The sequence below is a fragment of the Phalaenopsis equestris genome, unplaced genomic scaffold, assembly GCF_001263595.1.
Source record: "Phalaenopsis equestris unplaced genomic scaffold, ASM126359v1 Scaffold000159, whole genome shotgun sequence".
Lineage (NCBI taxonomy): Eukaryota > Viridiplantae > Streptophyta > Magnoliopsida > Asparagales > Orchidaceae > Phalaenopsis > Phalaenopsis equestris.
In genome coordinates, this window is record NW_018164601.1 from 278567 (window position 1) to 305098 (window position 26532).

The 26532-nt window shown below is 33.3% G+C and overlaps 1 protein-coding gene across 2 annotated transcripts in view; it reads right to left on the reverse strand.

Annotated features, from left to right (window-relative positions):
* The window catches only part of LOC110021982 (phospholipase A-2-activating protein), a 171263-nt gene that overhangs the window by 69868 nt on the left and 74863 nt on the right, over nt 1–26532 (reverse strand). For both annotated transcript variants that reach the window (XM_020720727.1, XM_020720726.1), the window contains exons 10-14: nt 23288–23360; nt 23148–23207; nt 9914–10060; nt 9794–9832; nt 9640–9677 (exon numbers count right to left, since the gene is read on the reverse strand). In XM_020720727.1, coding sequence (XP_020576386.1) covers nt 9640–9677; nt 9794–9832; nt 9914–10060; nt 23148–23207; nt 23288–23360 — 357 coding nt within the window. The remainder of the gene's footprint in view (nt 1–9639; nt 9678–9793; nt 9833–9913; nt 10061–23147; nt 23208–23287; nt 23361–26532) is intronic.

Consider the following 26532-nt stretch of genomic DNA (forward strand, 5'->3'; position numbering starts at 1 on the left):
TTACTAAAAATATATTTCATTTCTATTTGTGTATCAAACAAAATACTTAAAAATCATTTAAATAATAATTTAAATAATGTTGTGCATACATATCATTCTTACAATATGAATAAAATTTACTAGAATTCAAAATCTCGAGTTTGTAGTAATTTCAATATAGCTGATAAGAATATCAAAATTGTATTTGGTAAAGAAGACAAAATATTTTCATAAACATAAGGACTCACCTTGATGTCAATTAATTTGTCTTGACGTCATCTCATAAAAAAATGAAAATCTAACATAACATGGTATAAAATTTATTTATTATTTTAAATAAACAATTGACTTCTACAAATCAAATTTGCATTATGTAATCCTATTTATATACAAGCATTAAAATTTTTTTATACATTTTAATTGAAATAATTAAGCTTACCTTAACCTTTCAGTTGAGCCTCACTATCGAGCCTTAATCACGTGAATAAGCTTCCTCCTGCATGCGAGAGAAATTTTTTCTTACCCCTGCACACGAGATTCGGATCGCTCCTTACTCCCACAAGAGTAACTCCTTCGATCAAATCCCACACATGAGAGCTCCGTCATAGAAATGCAACTTCTTCCACGACACCTTCCTCTTTGGCGGCTTGATACCATCCTCAAATCCTTCTCTGCTCAATAGTGTCACCGCTTCCTCCTATGCTTGACATCTACGTTGTTGGTGATGCTCTTCTCCTCATTCGACTACAGAGAAACCTTGGCTTGTGCTCGTCTCTCGCACTCTATGATCTCCTGGTAAGTAACTACAGAGAAACCCTGGCTTTTGATCCTCTCTTTTAAATTTCTCGACTTCTTGCTTCATCTCCCTCTTGTTCAATTTCCTCTCCCTCACTGTTCAGTTTCTCAACTCTTCACACCCTCTTCCTCAGTTCCTCATTCTCCTGACTCTTCGCTTTGTCTTCTTTCCTGCTCAAGTCTTCAATTTTTCTCCCATGGAAACTAAAATGGGACGTTACACATGGCAACCGCAAAAAATATAAATCCAAACCATTCAATCTATAAACTCATTCCTGAGTTACCTTCTTTGAGGGAGGTCGAAGTCGTCAGAAATGATGCACTTTTGTACCATGACTGAAAAATTACATAGAGTTATCCAGATATTAGATTTAGATCAGCATGGTACCCATCATCAGATATCCAAACAAGACGGGTGAACCTTAGCCTTAAAATTTGTCTGAAAAAATTGATGGGGAAGGAAATTCATCAAAGAGATCCAGGTCCTATCGGCGGAGTAGAGGATTCTTCTGAGTGGTTCCTAGGGGGAATAGTGAAGTCCGCCACAGATTTCACCCCAGAATTGCTTTCTCCTCATATTTTGGTTTATCAACTACATTCCGTTGAGTACGAGAAGTGAAAGAGGAAAGTTTCAGACTTCAGGGGTCGAGTTAAATTGCGGGAACATAAATTTATATGCAGCTCCAACTTATAATGTGCCAACAGATGATGCATATTTATACTATTAAGGTGTGTTGTGGAATGACAACACCAGCATGATCAACCAAGTGGTGTGTCTATAGTTTGTGCAGGAATAGATGGTTTCTTATTTTTTATTTTCTAATTTGGATTACTTTCAATTAGGAACCTATTTAAGAGTTTTATTCTATCTTGAGGACCTGGTGATTGTATTCTCTGATTTATACCTTCAAAAGTTTGGTATGTTTATATCTTGTACAGGAACTGGTTTTAAACCTCCTCGTTCGAAGCTTGTTGTTTCATGGTTATCTTAACTATTTTCAACCCAAAAAGTCCTCCAACATTCCATATCCCTTTACAAATACGTTGAACTCTCATGTTCTTATTCTTTTACCTCATAAACACCTCCTCGCAGAACAAAGAAAAGCCTGAGAGTAAAGAGAGAAATCATCCAAGAAATGGATAACTGTCTATATTAGTATTGTTATAAGAATAAATGATATAATTAGGGAAATTAATGCTATTAAATTTTATTCAATTATGAAATGTGGAAGAAGGCTATTCATTTGGTGATTGGCAAAAAAATTGATGATATAGTGAAGTGGAGGTAACAGCTATGCATTTATTATATAAGTTGATTAAATGTCATTAAAAATTTATTGAATTTCCCTTCACTTGGAACCTGTGATTAAAATTGAAAGAGAATTTAAAATCCTTACACTTGCACTTTTAATTGATAGAGATCAGAGGAAAACTCTGTTTGATGCAGCGAATTGGTTGTGGCATGACACTGTGCCACTATTAGCATTGTTTGGTTTATGAGGCGCAGACATGTATGTGCAACTCCAACTTATAATGTGCCAACAGATGATCCATATTTATACTATTAAGATATGTTGTGAAATGACAACACCAAGATGATCGACGAAGTGGTGTGTCTATAGTTTGTACAGGAACAGATGGTTTCTTATTTTTTTTATTTTCTAATTTTGATTACTTTCAATTAGGAACCTATTTAAGAGTTTTCTTCTATTTTGAGGACCTGGTGATTGTATTATCTGACCTGGTGATTGTATTATCTGATTTCTACCTTCAAAAGTTTGGCATGTTTGTATCTTGTACAGGAACTGGTTTTAAACCTCCTCCTCGTTCGAAGCTTGTTGTTTCATGGTTATCTTAACTATTTTCAACCCAAAAAGTCCTCCAACATTCCATATCCCTTTACAAATACGTTGAACTCTCATGTTCTTATTCTTTTACCTCATAAACACCTCCTCGCAGAACAAAGAAAAGCCTGAGAGTAAAGAGAGAAATCATCCAAGAAATGGATAACTGTCTATATTAGTATTGTTATAAGAATAAATGATATAATTAGGGAAATTAATGCTATTAAATTTTATTCAATTATGAAATGTGGAAGAAGGCTATTCATTTGGTGATTGGCAAAAAAATTGATGATATAGTGAAGTGGAGGTAACAGCTATGCATTTATTATATAAGTTGATTAAATGTCATTAAAAATTTATTGAATTTCCCTTCACTTGGAACCTGTGATTAAAATTGAAAGAGAATTTAAAATCCTTACACTTGCACTTTTAATTGATAGAGATCGGAGGAAGGCCCTGTTTGATGCAGCGAATTGGTTGTGGCATGACACTGTGCCACTGTTAGCATTGTTTGGTTTATGAGGCGCAGATATGTATGTGCAACTCCAACTTATAATGTGCCAACCGATGATGCATATTTCTACTATTAAGATATGTTGTGAAATGACAACACCAACATGATCGACCAAGTGGTGTGCCTATAGTTTGTGCAGGAACAGATGATTTCTTATTTTTTTAATTTTTGAATTTGGATTACTTTCAATTAGGAACCTTCAATTAGGAACCTATTTAAGAAATTAGGAACCTATTTAAGAGTTTTCTTCTATTTTGAGGACCTGGTGATTGTATTATCTGATTTTTACCCTCAAAAGTGTTGTACCTTTTTTGGTATGTTTATATCTTGTATAGGAACTGGTGGTAAACCTCCTCCTCGTTCGAAGCTTGTTGTTTCATGGTTATCTTAACTATTTTCAACCCAAAAAATCCTCCAACATTCCATATCCCTTTACAAATACGTTGAACTCTCATGTTCTTATTCTTTTACCTCATAAACACCTCCTCGCAGAACAAAGAAAAGCCTGAGAGTAAAGAGAGAAATCATCCAAGAAATGGATAACTGTCCATATTAGTATTGTTATAAGAATAAATGATATAATTAGAGAAATTAATGCTATTAAATTTTATTCAATTATGAAGTGTGGGAGAAGGCTATTCATTTCGTGATTGGTAAAAAAAATGATGATATAGTGAAGTGGAGGTAACATCTATGCATTTATTATATAAGTTGATTAAATGTCATTAAAAATTTATTGAATTTCCCTTCACTTGGAACCTGTGATTAAAATTGAAAGAGTTTAAAATCCTTACACTTGCACTTTTAATTGATAGAGATCAGAGCAAGGCCCTGTTTGATGCAGCGAATTGGTTGCGGCATGACACTGTGCCACTATTAGCATTGTTTGGTTTATGAGGCGCAGACATGTCTCATTAACCCCCCACCCCAATAATCCCCATCGCGACCTGCGAGAGACGTTTCTGAGGTATTTGGTTCGCTATTACTCTCGTGCCTCGCTCGACCTTGTCCCGCATTCGCTATGCCTGAAGTTTTTTCTCTTCCTTTTCTTTGTTCTCCGACATTTGAGATGAGGGTTTCCCGACGTTCACTTTCTCCGATACTCTACCCTTCATCTATTCTTGGTGATTTTGTTTTGTTAGTCATATGATTTGCACAAAGATTTTCTTTTTGGGATTTTCACATATATTGCACCAGTAACATCTTCTTTTCACTATTTTCTAGTGGCTATAGCTCTCTATTTGCTTTGTTCTTCTCGATTTTAGTTTGGTTTTAGTCTGTTCGGTTTGTAGATTTGTCATGTTCTTTTTGGTTTTATTGATATTAATTACATTCCTATCACCCCAAAAGAAGGTTCTTGGTTTGCTCTATTTGATATCATTTTGATATTTTAGTGGTAATTTGAGAAATGGATACAAGCTGGTGTTGGATTTGTGAATATCAATGTTTCGGCTGCTGTGTATTTTATGAATATGGATTGAGATTTTACCAAAATTTTTTATATTTGAGTGAGAATTTGAAAAATGAATGAAATATGGCGGTGGATTTGTTAACAACAATGTTTCGAGTGTTGTGTATGTTATGAATATGGATTGAGATTTTATTATGAATTTCAATATTTGAGTTAGAATTTGAAAAATTATTGAAAGATTGTGGTGTATTTGTTAACAACAATGTTTCAGGCCTGTATATTTTGTTTTCATAAAGAATATATTAAAGGTGGTATATTTTTCGGGTGTTGTATGATAGCAATTCTATGCTCTTTAATTTCATGGATGAAAAATGGTATATTTTGCTGTGTATATTTCATGTTTATTGAACTCCATAGTTAAGAAGCTCATGTAAACTGGTGAGATTTCTATTGTGTATATTTTAATTTTAATGTTTCTCTTGTGCTTTCAAAATTTGATGTCACTATTTGTTTGGTGTGGAGTTGGTGGAGTGTGGTATGGAGTTGGTGGCGTGTGTGTGGATGGTGTTGGCTTGTGGTGACTCATTTGAAGGGCCTCCCATTGTCGAGCAGAGCTTTTTTGCTGTGATTTCTATGATTTGCTATGATGGAGCTTCTTTCGTCTACGGTTGAACCTGGCAAAATCTACTTTGCCCACGTAGTGGGTAATTCTCAGAGAGAGACGACGGTTGTCTTCCCCTCAAGTTATAAGGAGCAACGGGAGGGTGATTTCCCTTTTATCAAGATTGCAAGCAGTAAAACTGGAAAAGCAGCACTTTTTTTCTCTGAGCTAGAAATTTCTTCACTTACTGATAAATTCAATTTTGCTCTTATTGGAAAATTTCAGTGGGGACATCCATCTATGGAAGTTATCAGAAAAAGTTTTAATGATCTTAAATTAGCAGAAAAGTGAAAAGTAGAGCTCATAGATGGGAGACATGTATTAATTCAACTAACCGTGTCTGAAGACTACACTGAGATTTTTTCCAAAAAATATCTCAACATTTCTGGTAAACCAATGAAGCTACTTAAGAGGTCCCCTGATTTTGACCCCAAGCGTAAATCTCCTACTGTACCGGTATGGTTTAGTCAACCTAATATTAAGCTGCACTTTTTTCACCATTAGGTTCTTTTGAAGCTAGATCTACCCACTTTTAATCTAATTAGATCTTCTGTAGCCAGAATACTTGTTGAAAGAAATATTACTTTATATGATGTTAATGAAGTCTGGTTGGGCACAACTCACAATGGATATTGATAACAAATTGTTATGGAGCATAAATCTCTTTATTGTTCTCATTGTATGATGTTTGGGCGCAATCTTGATAAATGCTATAAGCTTTATCCTAATTTGAAATCTAAAAATCAAATGAATAAGAAAGGATCTGACCCTACTGCTTTTGATATATCTGTTCCATCTTAAGAGAAAACTACCACATAACAGGTTATGGTGTCTGAGTTAATCGCTCATGTGGATCCTCTCTCTGAAAATACTATTTCTGGGATCGATGAGAAGCTGGATGACCCTGCTGAGCAACCTACACTTTCAAACCCTCCTTAGCTGCAGGAAGCATTAGGTGAAGTGGAGACATTTCATGTTTCACACACACTTGAACCTACAGTCGTTGCAACAGTTGACAATCCTTCTTCTGGTGCTCATCAACTTCTATCTGCCCGGCGTTCTGTTTACCAACACGATGATCAGATGAGCCAGTCTTCTGAGGAGGAATGACAGGTCTATTCAAGGAGGAGGAAGATTGGAGGCAAACTTCAGCTTGAGAACCTAATGGATGATACTTTGGTTACTTCGGGAAATGGCTCGGCACTCAACAATTTGTTATTAGAATATCGCCCTAGAACTAGAGGCAGAGGCAGGACTAAACTGACTCGTCACTAGCTACTCTTTTCTGCGATTTTGGTACCTTTTGTTTTTGTTTTCCGTATCTTTTCTCTTTTGGGGTGTTTGTGTGTGTTGTATCGTATGGGTAGGGTGCCTCTATTGAGCCTCTTGGGCTGGTAAAAAAAAAAATCGAATAATGAAAAGGCCAAATTCATTGGGCATTGTGGATCAACACATGTGATGGCTATATGTGACTTCAACATGTGGTTCAGTTTTATTATGACTGGTTGTGAATGCAGTGGACATGACAGTCGTATATTCAAATTTGTCACAAAACCTCTGAAGTACAACTTTCCTCACCTATCTCTAGGTTTGCTTCACCATAAAACCAAAGTAGACATTTTTTTCAATGCATTACTAATTATTGTATTTGTGTAAAATAAATATTATATGATGAATGCTCAATACCCCTTACAAAAAAAGTTTAGATCCGAATATCAAATATCACATTACGGATTTTGAAAGATCTAGCGATGTTGCTCAAGGCAGAAAAAAAATAGTTAAAAAGAGACACTCATCCTAAAGTGATGTCATTGAAAGAACATTTGGAGTGTGGAAGAAAAAATGGGTCATACTGCAGGATATGCTGACATATTCGTTTCCTAAGCAAGTGCAGATTGTAGTAGCCATAAGACTCTCCATAACTATATTTGGTAGACCCTCCATCCAGTGCCAATAACTTAAGCAGGACTGCCGAAGTCCATTCATATGTTCCAATTTAAGTATTTGAATATAGCCTAGGACAACTTTATCACAAGCAGAAAATGAATTACCTGAATGTAACACCCAAGATGGGAAATGATAGGGTTAAGGGAGCGGATTACAAACGCCATCGTTGGCTATTGAATGGATCGATTGTATACTTTTTATTGTTACTTTATTTGCAATGGGTGGTGAAAACTTCTATTTTTTATTGTATCGATGATTTATACAATAATCTATTTCTTGAATCTCAATTTTATTTCTCATTCTTTTGTATGTATTTTTTCTCACTTGGATGACTAATGAGGCAACCGTGGATAAGATATGTAACATAAATATTTATTGCATAGTTTTTTTGGTTTGGAGGTCAATGATGAGACACTCATCCATAAGGGTCTTTTGGATGACTTATATATCATTATTAGTTTTTGTCACATGTGAAATCCCATTAAAAGCAAATAAATTCCTCCTTTTTTTAGTGTTACAACCTTTAAAACTCTTTTGGATGGTTTTTTTTGTATGATATGCATATATGACACATATGAGCTCAGTATTACGTGTTTTAAAATTAATCAAGAATTTTTTTTATAAAATATGTTGTCTTCTTGAAGTGATAGATTTGTTGGTTTATACTATATTCTCTGAGACATCACAGTTACTTTTAATATTTTTTCACTAATATTACTTCTATGGATTTGTACTTTATTTTTTTTTTATACTTTAAGAAAAAATGAGCTCGAGGACTTCTGGTATCTTCAGAGCATTATACTGCTACAGTTGACTACAATATTCTTTGCTTGTATGAAGACTGTCACATAACTACGAGAGACAGTTTTACAGGTGTCCGAGGAGAAGAACAGAAAGTTGTTGCTTCTTTAGGTGAGCAGATGGGTTAGAGGAATAAACTAAGTGCATTTTTTCACTAATTATTGGACGTGGCGAGTTTCATAAGAGGACAACTTATCTCATGACATAAACTAAGTGCATTTTAAAAATAATATTTTCGTATTATTAATTGTTATTTCAATAATTTATTTTTTAATTTTGATTGTCGTATTACTCCCAGTTTTGTGAGGTGTCAATTTTTATTTATAACGTTCAAATTGAATGTTTGTTTTCAAGAATAGAATGTGCTAGTATAAACAGCTTTGTTATAAACAACACTATATTAGAGGGGCGGAAAAGTCATTTGTTTAGAAACAATTGTAACACGACTGTTTCGAAACTACAAAAAACAGACAGACAACCAACTGAAGCGCAGTAGCTTTTTAATAAGCTGCAATTGTCCCAAACAAACCCCTAAGGAAAATTAGAAATAAACTTTAATGATATCACTTAAGAGTTAAGGTGAGTAAATACTTTCTTATATTTATTAAATTAATGTTTCATTCTTCCTTAAAAAAATTGATGTTTTATTAAATAGAGACGTTTATTTTTATTTTAAATACCTCTTTTTATAACTATACACATGTTGTAAGTTAAGAGATTACCGAAATGAATGAAATAATATGATAAAAAAGGAAAAAGATTGTTCAATAGCTTTAAAAAGAATGTAATTAAAAGAAATGAAATTTAAAAACTTAAGTCATATAGGATTACCCCTAGATAGTACTGACAAGGGATGTGATGTATCAGCTCATAAAAAAAGAAAATGATAAAATTTTACTTTCGAGTGCAAAATTTTGAGAGTACATGCAGGTATAACTTTGAGAATACCTTCGAGTATATGACGGTAATCCTAATATAACTTCTTAAAGAAGTTAAAATTAAAATTGATGTTTTATTAACTTTGAGAATACTTGAATTGCAATGGAAATGGTTAAATTAAAAATGAAAACTTAAACTTTGATGTATCAATAAGTTACATTTTCTTAGGACATCCATGCCCAGTATTTGTATATTAATTTAATGCATAAAAAGATTGTAATTCCTCACACGGTGATTTAATCTTGAAAATTAATGGTTACTTCCAAAAAAAATACTAGATTGATATGACTGACAGACAAGAAATAATTCACAGGAAAAAAACTACTATTGATAGGTATTATACTGTGTGTTGTGATTATAGTTATTTTGTTGTTTACTTTTGAATAGTGATATTATTGTGTGTTGGTTTGAGATGTTTTACTTGTAGACTATTTATTAATTTTGGCTGATTTTATTTCTATACAATATATTTTGTGGTTTCTTAGTGACGATTATAATTTGGATGTTAAGAAAATCTGTGGAAAATAAAAGAAATAAATAATATTGTCCGACCGTAGTTCCTGGTTTAGTTAATACTGAGTTACCGGGCCAGGTTGTGACAGAATCCATAATACCTTTTCAAACTAATCACATGTAAAACTTAAACAAAAGAAAAAAACAGTAATAGGTATGTGCAATCAGTCACAATATGTAAATATGATCTTTATTAAGAAAATTGATAAATTGAGCTAAAGCGGAATGTTGCAACCTTTGGAATATGCTTATAAGTAGGTTTTGGTATGCCACCTGCATTGACAGAATGTGAAATCTGATTGAGAGATTTAAAATCATAAAATGCAGTATGCAATATTGAACAGGCGTTATTCATTTTGATGCTGTGTTTAAAAAACAGGGACAAGTACCTATGGAATGGGAAGTTTCTCCAGGAATATAAGCACTAGCTAAAAAAATAAATTAAAAAAATGACGTTAGGAAAGTAAAATTTTCAAGTAAAAAGTGTAGTGCAAAAATTTTATACTTACAACCAGTGAAAGGATCACGAAATGATGTATCAAGTGAAAAGTTTCTCTGCCCAGTATTTTGGAGTATAAATTCTACAATCTGATGGCGGTATGAAAGGGGAAGATTTTCCTTCAGAAGCCACTTATCAGCAACATCATAAGGGTTATCTGTAGAACACTAGTTGTTAGGTGGTCCTTACTAGCACAGTATAAAAATTAAAATCTCTCTACAGATTATGAATGTACAGGAAAAAACAAATTAGACATGTAATAGCAACCAATACATCTTCTAACTTACACATACTAATGAGAACTTACAAAATAAGGGAAAACTAAAAAATGAAAAGAGTAGATACACCGTAATGTCATCCTCTTCATTGGTAATCTTCAAATAAAATCTTAATTGAAAATATGCTTGTGTTACATTGAGTTTGATTTAAGAAGATTTATTATTGTTTGGTTATTTCATGTAAGATATCAAGTTTTAAGGTAAGCACAGAAAACAAATTTGTCATGACTCTGAACTAAGGATTGAAGAGAAAAACTCAATTGATAAAATGAAAAAATAAATTATTTACAGGACTAATATTTGATTCTACTTATAAATAAATCTACTTATGTGTTGAATTTAAAATTTAATCCATATTGACTATATTTAGTTCTGTTAGCAGTGTTTAATTCGTGCAAAGAATTACATGTTTACTTATAGTTGCATGGAGCTTTTATAAAAGTGCATAATCAATTATAGTTGATGAATATCCCATCCCACATTGTATTTCTAATGCATGCTAGTAAAATTGATTGATAAAAGATACATTCATGATTAGGCAATGGGGCAAAAGAAATTAATATGGTAGATAAAGATGATAAAAAAAATGTCATTTACTTTATGATAGGTAAACAACTATAATGATGACCTGTTAGCGGAGAGCAAAAATATTGACGAGGTAAGTATTAGTAAGAAATAAATTCATTTATGAATCTTGATATTAATATTTGTATAGTCCAGTTGGTATCAATAAGATGTTGATAAGGTTAATATTAGATTGACCAGCATTTATCAGTGCTATATTATGACCCACAAACTGGATAGCGACCTAATACATTGTTAAAGTCTACATAAAAGTCCTATGATATTTCTAAATTAAATAATGCAAAGAATAAGAACAAAAATGAAAGCGAAAAAAATAAATGCATACATGATATTGAGTTGCATAGTGAAATAAGAGACTTGTCAATAACAATTTATTTCATTCTGATAACTATCGTATATACTGATTATAATCATATTCCTTTATTAAGTATTAAAATATGTTTACTTGTTATTGCTGCTGTATTATACTTTTATGACTATAAATGAAATTATACATAGTAGACTCCGATCACTATGCATATAATTTATTTATGTTTAAATCTTATGTTAACAATTTATTGGAAGTATGTTAGGGTTTAAGTATATTTAAATTAATTGAATTATAATTAAAGCATGGAAATGGATTTAAGCTAATAATCAAAATCATACGGCTGTAATGTGGAATCCAGAAAAATCTACAGCAAAAATTTTTTTTGTTTTCTTTTATGCAAGTAAATTTGATATTCTAAAAGTAAATTATGAATTTTGTAAGATTGTATTTTACTTGCATAGAAATAATAATAACAATAAAAATAATAATGATGCTAAACTAAATTATTAACTAGGACAAAAGAGAAATTAGAAATTTGAAGAGATAATGTAAGTGAAATTAAGAGATTTGGAAAATACAATTATAAATTAATTGATAAACTTAAATATTATAGTAACATAACAAAATGCCAAATATTAACTTAGTAAATATAATTTATTAAACATTTATTTTTCTCAATAGACACAGCTTAAGGATTTTGATGTCAGAGAAGATGAAATAAGACTAAGTGATTATGAATCAAATCTTCTAAGCTCAAAGTAAGTACTCTAACATTTAAGTTATAATAATTATTATTTCTTCTAATCACAATTCATTGATTGTTAGTAAAACATAATTGCAATATATGCTCTTTAAGATGTTCGTAAATTATTGTGATGAATATATATTTTAAAAATTCTAATGTTATGCATTATTTTTAAATAGAATTGAAAAAAATATATGAATAATATAAACTGCATAGACTGACTGTGTGTGCATACTTGACTATTATAGAGTTCACCCCTTCATGGTACTAGTGAGAGATCACTAAGATACCCGTGCATGTAATTGAAAAAGAATAATGATATTGATGTGTCTTATTTGATACAATTTTAAAAGATGCTTCAGCAACGATTGAGTTTAAAATAAATGTAAGAGTTTACATAATTATGTTGTGGGGGGCGCAGCAATGGTAGTGGATGGAGATGGAGGTGGTGGGTGACTACCAATAGCATTGAGCAATGGCTAGCAAGGTCAGAGGCTGATGGTGGCATCGAAGACAGTGGTCGTTGGGTGGGGAGTGACATGCTATAGTTTGACAATACCCTAAATCTAACAAATTCAAAATACACCAACTTTGAATTGAATGTAAATTTAAATTCATAAAAAATTTACACTATTATCTATTTATCAAACAAAATGTCAAAAATTTTAAAATGATTTACATTTTACAAAAAAACAAAGCAAGCCAAACAACGTCTAGGTTTAAAAAAATTGTAGGCATGATAATAAGCTCAAGTTTAGCATAAATTGGCGATTACATTCAATAGAAGACCTGTGTTTTGATTTTTTATGGGTTTGTAGAGCTTATGCGAACCCAATTTAATTGGTATTGAAGTCATGTACATTGAACAGTCCATAAGTACGATCTACAAACTCAAATATGAGGTATGCCCATTACAATCTTACAAACAACAACAACAAGCCTTTATCCTACTAGGTGGGGTCGACTACATGAATCCTTCATTGCGTCCTAATAAGTGTCATATTAAAAAATTAAGATCATTTTTATAGGTCTACTTCTACATTTCTTAACATAGTCAAATCTAAAGCATTTACTCTCCTAACCGGATCATCAGATGGTCAACGTTTAATTTAACCAAACCATCTAAGATGACTCTCTAATTTTGTCCGCCGCAGGAGCTGTACCAACCCTATCACGAATATGTTCATTTCGCATTTTGTCTCTAAGCATAAAGCCACTCATCCAATTAAGCATTCTCATCTTGGAAACACTTAATATTATGGTTCTCTTTTAAAGGACAACATTCTGCGCCATAGGATATTGCATGTCTCAACAACATCTTAAGAAAATTTCCTTTTAGTCTAAGAGAAACTTTTCTATCACTAATAATAAATAATGTTTCAATTTTATCGTAACATTAGTAAATAAGAAGTTGAGGAGGAAAACTAAGGGTGGAAGGTTTGTAGGACCTGATGAAATCTCAATTGAAGTATAGAAATATTTAGGAGATTTGGGAGATTCTTGGCATATTGAACTCTTTAATATTATTTTAAAAACTAAAAAGATGCCTGCAGAATGGAAGAAGAGTATTTTGGTCCCTATTATTAAGAATAAAAAGCATGTACAAGAGTGTGCCAATTATTAAGGAATTAAGTTGATGTGTCATACTTTAAAAGTATGGGAGAGGGTAATTGAACATAGGTTAAGACGTATTACAAAGATTTCTCATAATCAATTTGGATTTATGTCGAGTATGTCCACTATGGAAGCTATACAGTTATTGAGAGGGTTGATGGCGAAGTTCAGAGATAATAAGGACGATCTACATACGATTTTTATTGAATTAGAAAAAGCTTACGATAAGGTTCTAAGAGATTCCTTTGGAAAAGTTCTTGAGAAGAAATGTGTTGATATGACTTATATTCAAATCATTAAAGATATGTATACAGGAACTGTTACTTGTGTTTGAACAGAAGAAGGATTGACCAATTTTTTCCTATTGCTGTTGGTTTACATCAGGGATTGGCTTTAAGCCCATATTTTTTTTCTTTAGTTATGGAAGGTCTTACTAGACACTTGCAGAAGGATGCACCTTGGTGTATGCTTTTGCTGATGATATCCTTCTCGTGGATATGACGAGAAAAAGCTCATGAGAAACTTGAATTATGGAGGTCTACCTTGGAGTCTAAAGGCCTTCGTTTGAGTAGAACTAAACCTGAATACAAGGAATGTAATTTTAGTAGTAGTAACTACAGTGACAGAAATGTAACTATGGGTGATCAAATTATTAAAAGATGTGAACACATTAGATATCTTAGGTCTATTGTTCAAAGTGATGGTGATATTGATGGGGGTGTTATTAGTAGAATCAAGTGAGTTGGTTGAAGTGGAGGAATGTTTTGGGCCTATTGTATGATAGAGAAGTATCGCTTAGACTGAAAGGAAAATTTTATAAGATGATAGTGAGACCTCCAATGCTCTATGGCACTGAATGTTGGCCTTTAAAAGAGAAGCATAAAACTAAGTTAAATGTTGTCGAGATGAAAATGATTAGGGGATGAATGGCTTTACAATTAGAGACAAAATACGAAATGAAAATATTCGTGATAGGGTTGGTGTAGCTCAGTAACGGACAAAATTAGAGAGACTCGTCTTAGATGTTTGGTCACATTAAACGTCGACCATTTGATGAGTAGATGTTTTAGATTCGACCTATGTTAAGAAAGGCAGAGGTAAACCTAGGACGACTTGGGCATATTGTATCAAAAAAGATCATAATTTATTAGAATTAAATGAAAATATGGCACTAAATAGGGCGCAATGGAGAAAAAAGATTCAGGTAGCCGACCCCACTTAGTGGGATAAAGGTTTTGTTGTTGTTGTTGGTACTTCTCTATCACAAAATAAACCCGAAGTATTCATCCACTTCAACCAAACCAACTTGATTTCTACTAATAACAACCCCATCTATATTACCATCATTTTGAACAATACACCCTAGATATCTAAAGCATTCACACATTTTAATAATTTGACCACTCATAGTTACAACTCTATCACTAGAGCTACTACTATTAAAATTACATTTCATGTATTAAATTTTAGTTCTTCTTAAATGAAGTCCTTTATACTTCAATGTAAACCTCCATGATTCAAGTTTTTCTTTATCCACAAGAAGGATATCAGAAGTTAAAAGCATACACCAATGTACATCCTCCGATGAATGTCCAATAAGAGCATCCATAACTAAAGCAAAATGATATGTTCTTAAAGTCGATCCTTGATGTAATCAAACAAAAATAAGAAAATATTTGATCAATCCTTCAGTTCAAAAACAAGTAACAGCTCTATTAAACATATCTTTAAAGACTTGAATATAAATCATATAAACACCTTTTTCTCTAAACTCTCCAAAGGATATCTATTGGAACATTATTACAAGCTTTTTCAAAATAAATAAAAATCATATGTAGATCCATCTTATTCTCTCTGTACTTCTTCATCAAACCTCAATAAATGTATAGCTTCCATAGTAGACATGTTTGATATAAATCCAAACTGATTCCGAAAAATCTTTATAATACGCCTTAACCTATATTAAATTACCCTCATCCAAAATTTTAAAGTATGAGTCATCAATTTATTTCCTTTATAATTTGCACACTCTATTCATCTCATTTTATTCTTAAAAATGGTGACTAATATACTTTCCTCCACTCCTCAAGCATCTTTTTAGTTTTTAAAATAATATTAAGTTAGTAAGCCAAGAAACTCCCAAATCTTCTAAATATTTTCACACTTCAATTGGGACATCATCAGGTCCTACAAACTTTTCACCCTAAGTTTTCTTTAAAATCTTCTCAACTTCTTTTTTACAAATGCGATGATAAAAATGAAATACTTTATTATTATTAACAATATTTAGTGGTGCTCTGACTGTATCTCGACCCCGCTGAGGCATTTATTTTATCATACTTTTGTTTCTCTGCTGTCATTTCAGAGTTCAACCTCCAGCCTCTGACGACATTCTTGCACCTCTCCAGCTGGAGTTTGACGTCTTTACTATCGACAACCTGTTGTCGTACTTCTTCCACAGCAGCCCCACCTCTCCAGCTGTGATCCAGCGTCGTTACTATCGCCAACCTGCTATCCTACTCTTCGACAACAACCCCACCTCTCTGTCCTTCATTGGATCCGTCAATCCAACCCCCGACGTTCCTGCACCTCTCCAGCTGCGGTTCAACGTCTTTACTATCGCCAATCTATTGTCCTACTTTTTCCACAACAGCCCCGCATCCCCCAGGCCTTCGTTAGTGCCTACTACCACTCCAAACTCCCTCCTCGTCGAGCTTGTTGTGTTTTTGTTTGTTGTTGTCTTATGCTTTAGCTTACACATTGTCTTTTTTTTTTCTTTCAAGTCATCATTGTAATTGTGTTCAAGTTATTAGTGAAATTGTGTCTTGTGTCATGGTTTGAGTTAACTCCGGTATTATTTAGTATCAGAGATAGCCCAACCCTAGCCTCCTCCTAGACTTTTTAGCATCTTCCCTACCTAATCCACCACACAAATTTTTTTTCTTTCATTTTTTTCCCTTCTTTCTTTTTCCTTATTGTTTTTCCTTTCACAGACCCCAAACCTTCAACCATACCGCTAATGAGAAATATGCTCGAGCTTACACGGAAAGAGATACATTAATAACTCTGTTGCCTCCAACAAAGAATTGCAGAGATCGAAAAAATGATGCAAAAAGAAGTTAGCTTGAAGGGGAGAAAGAGAAGGGAATCTGAATCCCTTCCATAGGGATAATTTCAACGATGAAGAAGATAGGTCACGGCGTTTAGAAATCCAATATTAGAGAAGACCTAAAGAGGGATACCTGCATCCCTCCCCCAAAGAATTTATTGAATAGTTATAGGTAGTTGAGCGGATTTTCGAGTACAAAGAGGTGCCCGAAGAGAGGCGGGCCAAATTAGCTGATATTAAATTGAAGAAAAGTGCCTCCCGATGGTAGGAAAACGTACAAAGACAGAGGCGAGAAGACAACAAAAAGATTACCACGTGAAAGAAGATGAAGAAAATCATGCAAAAGAAATACCTTCCCTCTCATTACCGCCAATAAATGTTTAAAACTCCACAATCTACAGCAGAGAGACCTTTCAGTGAAGGAGTTCCCAGCTCAGTCGACCACTTACAACTGAAGTGCGATCTGACAGAGCCAGAAGTGAATACAATAGCCAAATATCTAAGGGGCTTAAAGCCTAGTATTAACGATGTAGTGTAGCTACAACCGTACTAGACGATGGGGGATGTCCATACCCTAGCATTGAAAGTAGAAAGGCAACAGAAGCAGAGCCTACAACCACCACTAGCAAGGCAACCACCTACAGTTGGAGATACCAGTAGGAGCACGCCGCAGAGAGTTGAGAAAATTGGTTAAGATATAGATAAAGTCACCCCCAATGAGAAGAAACCGACTACAGTGCCCTCCAGAAGATGCTTCAAATGTCATGGATTTGGCCACATAGCCTCCAGCTGCCTGAATAGCAGAGTTGTATATTTTATCGAGTAGGGTGTCGTGGAAGAGGTTAGTGAGGAGCAGGAAGCTAAGGAATAGGGTGAGGAATATCAACTTCCACCTGATGAGTGAGAAACACGTGTTTCGAAGGGTTCTGCAAGTTGAAGACACAAAGGATCTACAGTGACTTCGACACAACATTATTCACACCCGTTGCATAGTAAACGTGAAGGTATGCAGTTTTATCATCGGCGGAGGTAGCAACAAGAATGTAACATCGACTCAGATTGTCGAGAAACTGAGGCTCACAACTCATAGGCATTCTTGACCATATTCACTAACGTGGCTAAATAAGTAAAACATGGTCAGCATTAACCGATAATGCTTAGTAGAGTTCTCAATAAAGTGCCAGCTGAAGGACCGGTTATAGTATGATGTGATCACCATGGATGCCTGCCACCTTCTCCTAGGAAGATTGTGACAATTTGATCGAAAGACTTAGCATGATGGAGTCAAAAACACGTATTCCTTCACCAGAGGCAGCAAACGCCTCATTCTACTCCCTTTGGATGAGTACGAGAAGACGAGAGCCCTTACTAGTAGAGCAGAAGGATCGGTTCTAGTGACATTCAATTCTCTACCACCATGGCCACCACAATGCGGGAAATTTCAATCCCAACAGAGTGGACCGAGGTGGAGGTAAGCTCGTAAGTGCTTTGGGGGTAGTATAGTTGACAGTGGGACCTAGGTGATACGAGGATTAAAGACAGTGAGCCAGAAGCTTCAACAGATTAGGTCGAAGCTCCTCCAACCCCGAGGGACTGATGTGAGGCTCGAAGGACCAGCTGGTCCTCAAGGGAGGGGTGCTGCAACCCCCTCCTTCGTTCTCTCTCCTCTTCCCTCTTTCCATTTTTTTCCTCCTTTCCTTTTCTCTCCTTTCCTTTCTCGCCCCCTCACCTTTGCTTCCTAAGTATTTTCTAAATTTAAATCATTTCCTAAAATATGTGATTTGATTATATTCTCCCTTTAATTTAAAAGGTATTTTCCTAAAATATGATATCTATTTTTTATTCTCCTTTCCTATTTCAAAAGCCTTTCCTAAAATCTGAAATCTGATTTTTGTGTTCCTTATTTTAAATGTTTCCTAAGAAATGTCATGTCGCTTTAAACATGAGAGTTTGTGCTTTGAGTTAAGGTCTTGTTTTTTTATATATGAATTCAGATTTTAGCCGTGGTATTTTCCCTTCGAGGGTTGTATCTGACATCGAGGTAGTGCTCCGGTTGTCCCTCGTCCGAGTGGTGCTCCGGCTGTATCTCGACTCCGCCGAGGGATTTATTATGCCATACTTCTATTTCCTTACTGGCATTTCAGAATCCAGCATCTGATGACGTTCCTGCACTCTCCAGTTGCAGTTTGACGCCGTCACTATTGCCAACATGTTGTCCTGCTTCCACAGCAACCCCACCTCTCCAGCCTTCACCGCAACCGCAATCCATCCTCCGACGAAATTTCCACCTCTCCGGCACTGGTTCGATGTCGTTACTAAAACCAGCAGATAAATTCAAATAAGTTAGCAAACTCCAACATAAACCATTACTCCATGTTTATTATTTGGAAAAATCCTATTTAAATAGTGCTTTGTAATTTGATATATCCATATCTTTATATGGTGAAAAATTATTTTGGAGATGTAACTACCTAAGTATGACTATAAAACTGAATAGTATAATACATCCAACAAGTGTAATATCTGTGATTAGTTAAACCAATTTACCTAATACAACCATTATAATCACTTATTTGCTTTGTTTTTCAAAGACACTACATTTCAATTATCATGCATTCCTTTCGCATAGTAATTCTTTTCGAGCAAATCAAACAACCCTCAAGTGAATTTAAAAAAAACAAAAAAACTCAGAGTCCTAAAGGCAAATCAAACAACCCTCAAGTGAATTTAAAAAAAAACAAAAAAACTGTGCTTATTTGTTTCATAATTAAAGTCACTAAAATTTTTGTTATACCATGCCTCTGAGCACTTTTTAAACATGTCTGATACATGAACCATAAGTGAAAATCTGAAAACTACCCAACAAAAACTAATATAACAAATGCTAACAATAACATGATGTTAATCTTCAAAGCATATTTTTAAAACATACGCAATGGTTTCCTCAGGATAATTGATAGAAAAAAACCCATGGTTGCTACTTGGGCTCCATAGAGATCATGACTCAAAGCTCTTTAATAGTGATATATCAGATCTGATCTTATACTCAATATGACAAACCTAAGAGATCCTAAGGCATTCTACCTCCAACTTGCAACCATTTCACTCATGAATAATATTCAAATTTAAATTTTAATTTTGAACCTTTGAAACCTCCTTAAATATTCATTACTTTTGAGCTACTAATCATTACCGTTTAATATTCCCTTCCTAGCATTTATTCTCACGACCCAACCTGATAGCATAAAATTAACCAAGTCATAAACAACGGTCAGATGATATTAACATTTCTTTCAAATCATTTAATACTCAATCATAACTTCCAATAATAAAAAATCACTAAAAACTACAATGTATACTAAATAAAAATTTAAATCATCCAGAAATAAAATTATAATTTGCAAGTAAATTATCTCAAACCAACACATAATAGTATCTCCACTCAAAAGTAAATAGTACAATAAATACAACCAAAACACACAACATTACACATATCAGCAGTAGTACTCCTACTGCAAACTAAATCCCTCCTGAACATCAATATACGATTTTTCTTGAAAGAAACAACTAAATTCAACAGTAGGTTTTACACCACCTAGGGATCAATTATATGTATTTATTGTGTATTAAATTAATATGCATTAAATTAATATGCAAATATTATACATGAATATCTCAACAGTGCAATTTATTAATAAATCAATAAATTTACAACTTTAATTTAACTCTTCGTGTTTCAATTTAAGTTTTACAATTTTTAACCAATTTAAGAAGTCATCAAAATTCTCATCATACACATAGGTACCCTCAAAATTTTATACCTGAAAGTACACATATATCATTTTCATTTTTTTTTGTACGCAAGTGTGTCGCCTCCTGTCACCATATAAGGGCAATCTTGAATAGCATAAGTTTTTAAATTTCATGTCCTTTAACTACTTCCTTTTAAAATTATTGAACAATCATTTTCCCTTTTTTTATCATTTTATTTAATTCATTTAAATGATTCTTTTAACTTACAACATACATATAATCATAGAAACATGTGCCTGAAGCAATAAGGCATGTCTTTATTTACTAAAACATCAATTTAATAAATATAATAAAACAATTACTCGCCTATAATGACACAGCTTTCTTTTTCTCTTTTCAACCTAACACTTATAAAGCTTAAATCCTAACTAAATATAACTTGTCTCATACGAAAGTTATGTATTCATTGAAAGTTAAGGATTCCTTGAAAGCTTAAATCCTGATAACTATAAATTGCATTATATTTAGTAGAGAAATATAAGTTGTCTCATATGAAAGTTATGTAATAGACATATATGTTTGTATGTAAATAAAAAAATTCACCCTCTTATAGTACAGGCTGAGGACGCCAATATACTCGCATGTGTGGATGTCATCCTACTATCCCAGACAATTATGATATTTAAATTGTTAATTGTTGTGTCGATGAAAAAATATCGGCCAGGGGCAAGTAGGCACATGCCCATCTCAGACAATCGTATAAATTAGATCACGAACCGTTGTGTCAATGGGTGTGTTAGGTATGTTTTGATGGTACTCCTAAAATGGACGTGAAAGTGAAGGGTATAAATAAAAGAAAAGTTAAATACTAAAATTTAGAAAGTAAAGTTAAAGTTAATGTATATAAAAGTTAAAGTTATTTTCAATAAGTAAATATCATGGGCACATGCAATAAATTATATAAGATTTCTAGAGTTAAATATAAAAGACCCAAATACATATTGCTTTCTTTTCCCTGAGTTACTATTGTTTAAAAGGGTGGTTGCTCCAATGTATTATTTTAACTAACTCATTATATTATTTTAATAATTTTTTCAGATTTAAAATTTTAAATAAGATGAATACTAGAAGATTTAATGTGTGAAAGAGACCAAAACAACAATCGGAAAGGTAAAACTTTTAAAATGTTATTTAAATTATTTTCTTTAGTGATTCTTTTATAAATATTTGAGTGACATAATTAAAAATTGTGAGGGATACAATTAGAATAATAGAAATTTTAATTCTACCTTCCGGCCGTCTATTCTTGCCTTAATCAATTATAAGTTTTGGTTCAAGTCATGACATCTATCCATTTCTCTTATTCGTCCAACAGTGATTGCTTAGGTTCACCCATGTAGTCCTGCATTCTAAGAAGTGTTTGGGCCTTATTGTCGGCGTAATTTGTGTATTTCTTCTATGTTTAATATTAGCTCCCCTGGCTTCTAACATCTCGCACCAAAGCACTTCTCTCGCATGTTTTGGCGATTGGTGTTCTTCCTCAACCTCAACCACACTATTTCAATTACTTTGCATTATATTCCTCTCTTAAGTACTATTATAGGCAAACCCCTGCAAAATGATAGTACAACCTGTCAACTTTCTAAAATGACCGGGTTAGAATTAAAGTTGAAATCGATCTTATTATGCCTCTAGATAACGAGGCCAAAATTGTCCTCCTCTCTTGTTATTACTAGCAGAATGCAATATTTGAATGCATACCTTGTACCATACCTTAACCAAATGGTAATAATTGCTTTGAATGCATCAAAGCTCATGCAAAACTATAAAAAGCATCTATAAGTGACTTTAACAATCAGAAACAATGGGAGCATACAGATAATTAAAACCTATCTTCTCTAGTGGGGAAGCAACTCTACCTTCAATATAGGCATACACAGAAAGTCGGAACATAATCTAAATATGATTATAGAAAGTCTCCTCTTATTGTACAAAGGCTGAAGTAAGATATCAAATTGTCATTGTATCGAAGAACATTGCTACAATTCGTCCAACTGTTTGAGGCACTCATTCCCTTTCTAATGTTGAGGTTGCATAAGCCAAGGATTCTGAGTAGATCTTCTTTATATGGTAGTTTACTAAGTACTGAATCCCAAGTAAATAGCAACGTTCAAATCCTACTTTCAAAAGGGATTTAAAAAATTTATGGTCATTGACCGTACGCTACAAGCTAGGGAACATAAATGAGAGCTTTCATGAATCTCTCTCTCAGATAGATATTTTCTACTCATTCATCATGTTACCTTAGCTTGTATGTTTTTTATTTAGATGTTAATATGGCAATTTTTTATAACTGCCTTACGTACATACATTTCCTTATAACAATCTTATGCTTTGTTAAGGAAACATTTCCATCAATAGTGCTCTCCCACAAATGACAGGAATAATTAACGAAGAGGCTTAGAGCCATAAGAAATCTCAGCTCCAGATCTAAATATCAACAAAAATTTGGCTATAGCAAACAGAATCAACTTCGTGAAAATGCTCCTGATTCTTGAATTTCACACTGAGAAGATTATATGGTGGGGTTCACTTCTTGTACCTTCGTAATGCTTGTTAACTATAATTAGATTATGTTTCAAAAAGGTGTTGTATGGATTACATTTAGGTGTAACATCTGATATAATGCTTCAAAAGAGAAGATTACAAATTATGAAGGCTTATGAAAAATTAAAAAAAGCAAAGGAAATGTTCATTAAATGAACGACAATGGTGATAATGCAGAGACACATGAAATCACAAAAAAATGTAATTAGTAATGAAATATAAAACATCAAATAAGGAAATTACCTCCTCGGTTGTATGGCAGCTTACGAATGGGGTCACCATCACCAAGTTCAACATCAAAAACTAAAGATCAGAAAAAAAAAAATGCAATGGTAATGCACACGCAATTATAGCTTCAACTTTCTAAAAAAAATGAAACATACCATAATCATACTGAATACCACCAAGTAACGGCCTATTGCTTTCATCTCCTGGTCCATCAACAACTTCACCAATCTAATTTTAAATCGGTTCAGAGTACATATAAAGAAAACTAGGAAAAATATAAATGGGAAATTCAAATATTACCATGAAACATAAGGTGAGATCAATGGGGCTCAACAAGGAAACAAGAGAAAATAAAGATGAGAAAACAAATCAACCGTATGGCGAGTAAAATCAAAAACATTTTACAGTATGACTCATTTTATTTCACCTTATAAAACCTTCAACATTATTTTTCTTTTCAAAAAATTCCGTTTCGGTCCTAAAGTAAAATAACTCTGTGAAAAATATGCATTTTTCCCCCACCCGGTCAATATCTCTTTCTCCTTCCTGGCTCTACACAAGTTATAGTGTAAGGGCATCAATAAGATAGCACCTTCCCTACCCTTTTCTCCCTCTCCCTTCCTCTTTCTTTCCACTCAATGCAACTTCAATGCTTCTTTCCATTATGAAACTTGCCTTTCCAAGACCCAAAAAGCTCTTATGTTTCCTCATATTTTGAGATAAAATGGGTTGACTAATATTAAATGACCCTACAAGCATATATGTTGGCTCAGCTGCTTGATGCATCCAGGTAGCCAATAGCAAATTAAATTAATGCTGGGAGGGGAAAATATAAATTGAAACCAAAAGACCATATCGCATAAAAACAAACAATGATCAGGAAAAAAAAATGCAATTTTCATTGGAAAAAACTAAAGGAGTACATCTATCATAACACTATCCTGGATGGTACGCAAGAATTAAATGAAACCATCATCAAAAACAATAAAACCAGACAAAAACCCAAAAACAACACAGCGAACTATTTCAGATCCGAATAGCCTAAAATTAAGAAAAAGAATAAATAAAACACAATAATGAAAAAATACACGTGCTAGAACTTCTGCATATTTTGGTGAATAGAAAGCTGTCAATAGAATTTCCGCATATCCATGCAACAAGTTACAATTTATCATAAAAAAGCCAGATAAAAAAATATATTAATTTGCACTTAGATTTTCTTTTTAAGGGAATTTGATAACAAGACTAACTAAACTTAAGGTTAGCCAGAATAAAATATGCAACATCTTAATTTTCCACCATCCACAGTTCAACCAATCGAAACCATGCCAAGGGATGGCTCTAATTTCCAAGAAAAAAAGGTAACATGCCAAATGAAATTCTAAGTTGTTCATCACATGCAGAGTTCTCATGGAATGAGTATAAGAAACCTGAGTACTTTTAAGAATAAGAACATGATACATACCCAACAAAAAATTATTATATTTTTAAAACACCCATTATTAAGTTGACCAAGCTGGCCTATTAGCAGTGAGGTTACAAATGTTGTTGGACATTTCATTTGAAAAAATAAAATGGACTGAAACATTCATTTCTTCAACTCAATTTTCCTGTCTTCTCCAAACATTGCAAACCCTTTAATGGACTGACATTGATAAATACAAATTCTCCAACTTCAAACTTTACTGGTCTGTGCTTAGCATCACAATATTTTCTCGGTCTATTCTGCACTGATTTTAGTCTGTCTCTGATCAGTCTAAGCTCTTCAGTAGCATAATTAATCAAGCCAACTCCAATGATATTTCGTTAACCTGTTTTAGCCCAACAAAAAGGTGTCGTGTACCTTCTTTCATACGAAGATTCATATGGAGTTATCCCAATACTAGCCTGGTAATTGTTATTGTATGTGAATTATATTAAAGACATGATTCTCATTCTCCACCAAAATAAATGACATATAACTTTAATAGATCTTCTAAAATTTGAATAGTCCTTTTTGACTGGCCATCAGTCTGAAGGTAAGAGATTGTACAAAAAGTCAATTTGGTGCCCAAATCTTGTTGAATCTTCTTCCACAATCTGTAAGTAAATCTATTATCTCTGTCAGAGTTAATAGACTTTGGCACTCCATGCAATCTCACAATTTGATCCGCATATAATTTACACAATCTCTCAACTAGATCTGTCTATCTATTTAGTAAGAAAGGGGCAGACTTAGTCAATCTACCAACAATTAACAAAACTAGGACGTGATCTAGACAATCCAATCAAAAAATTCATAGCAATCTACTCCCATTTTAATCTAGAATTTGTAAAGGCTGCAACTAACCTCAAAAATAATGATTTTATGACTTCACTAGCTAATATGTAGGACACTTAGTCACAATTTTTGCTATGCCCCTCTTCAATCATGGCCACCAAAATATTTCATTGAGATCTTGATATATTTTATTACCCCTTGAATGAATAACATAGTCAGATAATCGTGCCTCCTCTAAAATTTCTCGTCTCAAATTATCAATGTCTGGAACATAAACCTTGCATTTATATTTCAACAAGTCATCCTAAGCTAACACATAGTTCACCAAATTGCCTAGCTTGAACCAGCTCCAGGATTTTCTGAACATTGTTATCTCTGGCTAATGACATGCAATCTCACAATTTGATCCACACATAATTTAGATAATCTGTCAACTAGATTTGTCTATCTATTTAGTAAGAAATGGGCAGATTTAGTCAATCTACCAACAATTAACAAAACTAGGACGTGATCTAGACAATCCAATCAAAAAATTCATAGCAATCTACTCCCATTTTACTCTAGAATTTGTAAAGGCTGCAACTAACCTCAAAAATAATGATTTTATGACTTCACTAGCTAATATGTAGGACACTTAGTCACAATTTTTGCTATGCCCCTCTTCAATCATGGCCACCAAAATATTTCATTGAGATCTTGATATATTTTATTACCTCTTGAACGAATAATATAGTCAGATAAATGTGCCACCTCTAGAATTTCCCGTCTCAACATATCAATATCTGAACATAAACCCTGCATTTATATTTCAACAAGTCAACGTAATCTAACACATACTTCACCAAATTGCCTGGCTTAAACTAGCTCCAAGATTTTCTGAACATTGTTATCTCTGGCTAATGACATGCAATCTCACAATTAGATTCACATATAATTTAGATAATCTCTCAAATAGATCTGTCTATCTATTTAGTAAGAAATGGGCAGACTTAGTTAATCTACCAACAATTAACAAAACAAGGACATGATCTAGACAATCCAATCAAAAAATTTATAGCAATCTACTCCAATTTTACACTAGAAAATGTAAAGGCTGCAACTAACCTCAAGGATAATGATGTTATGCCTTCACTAGCTAAC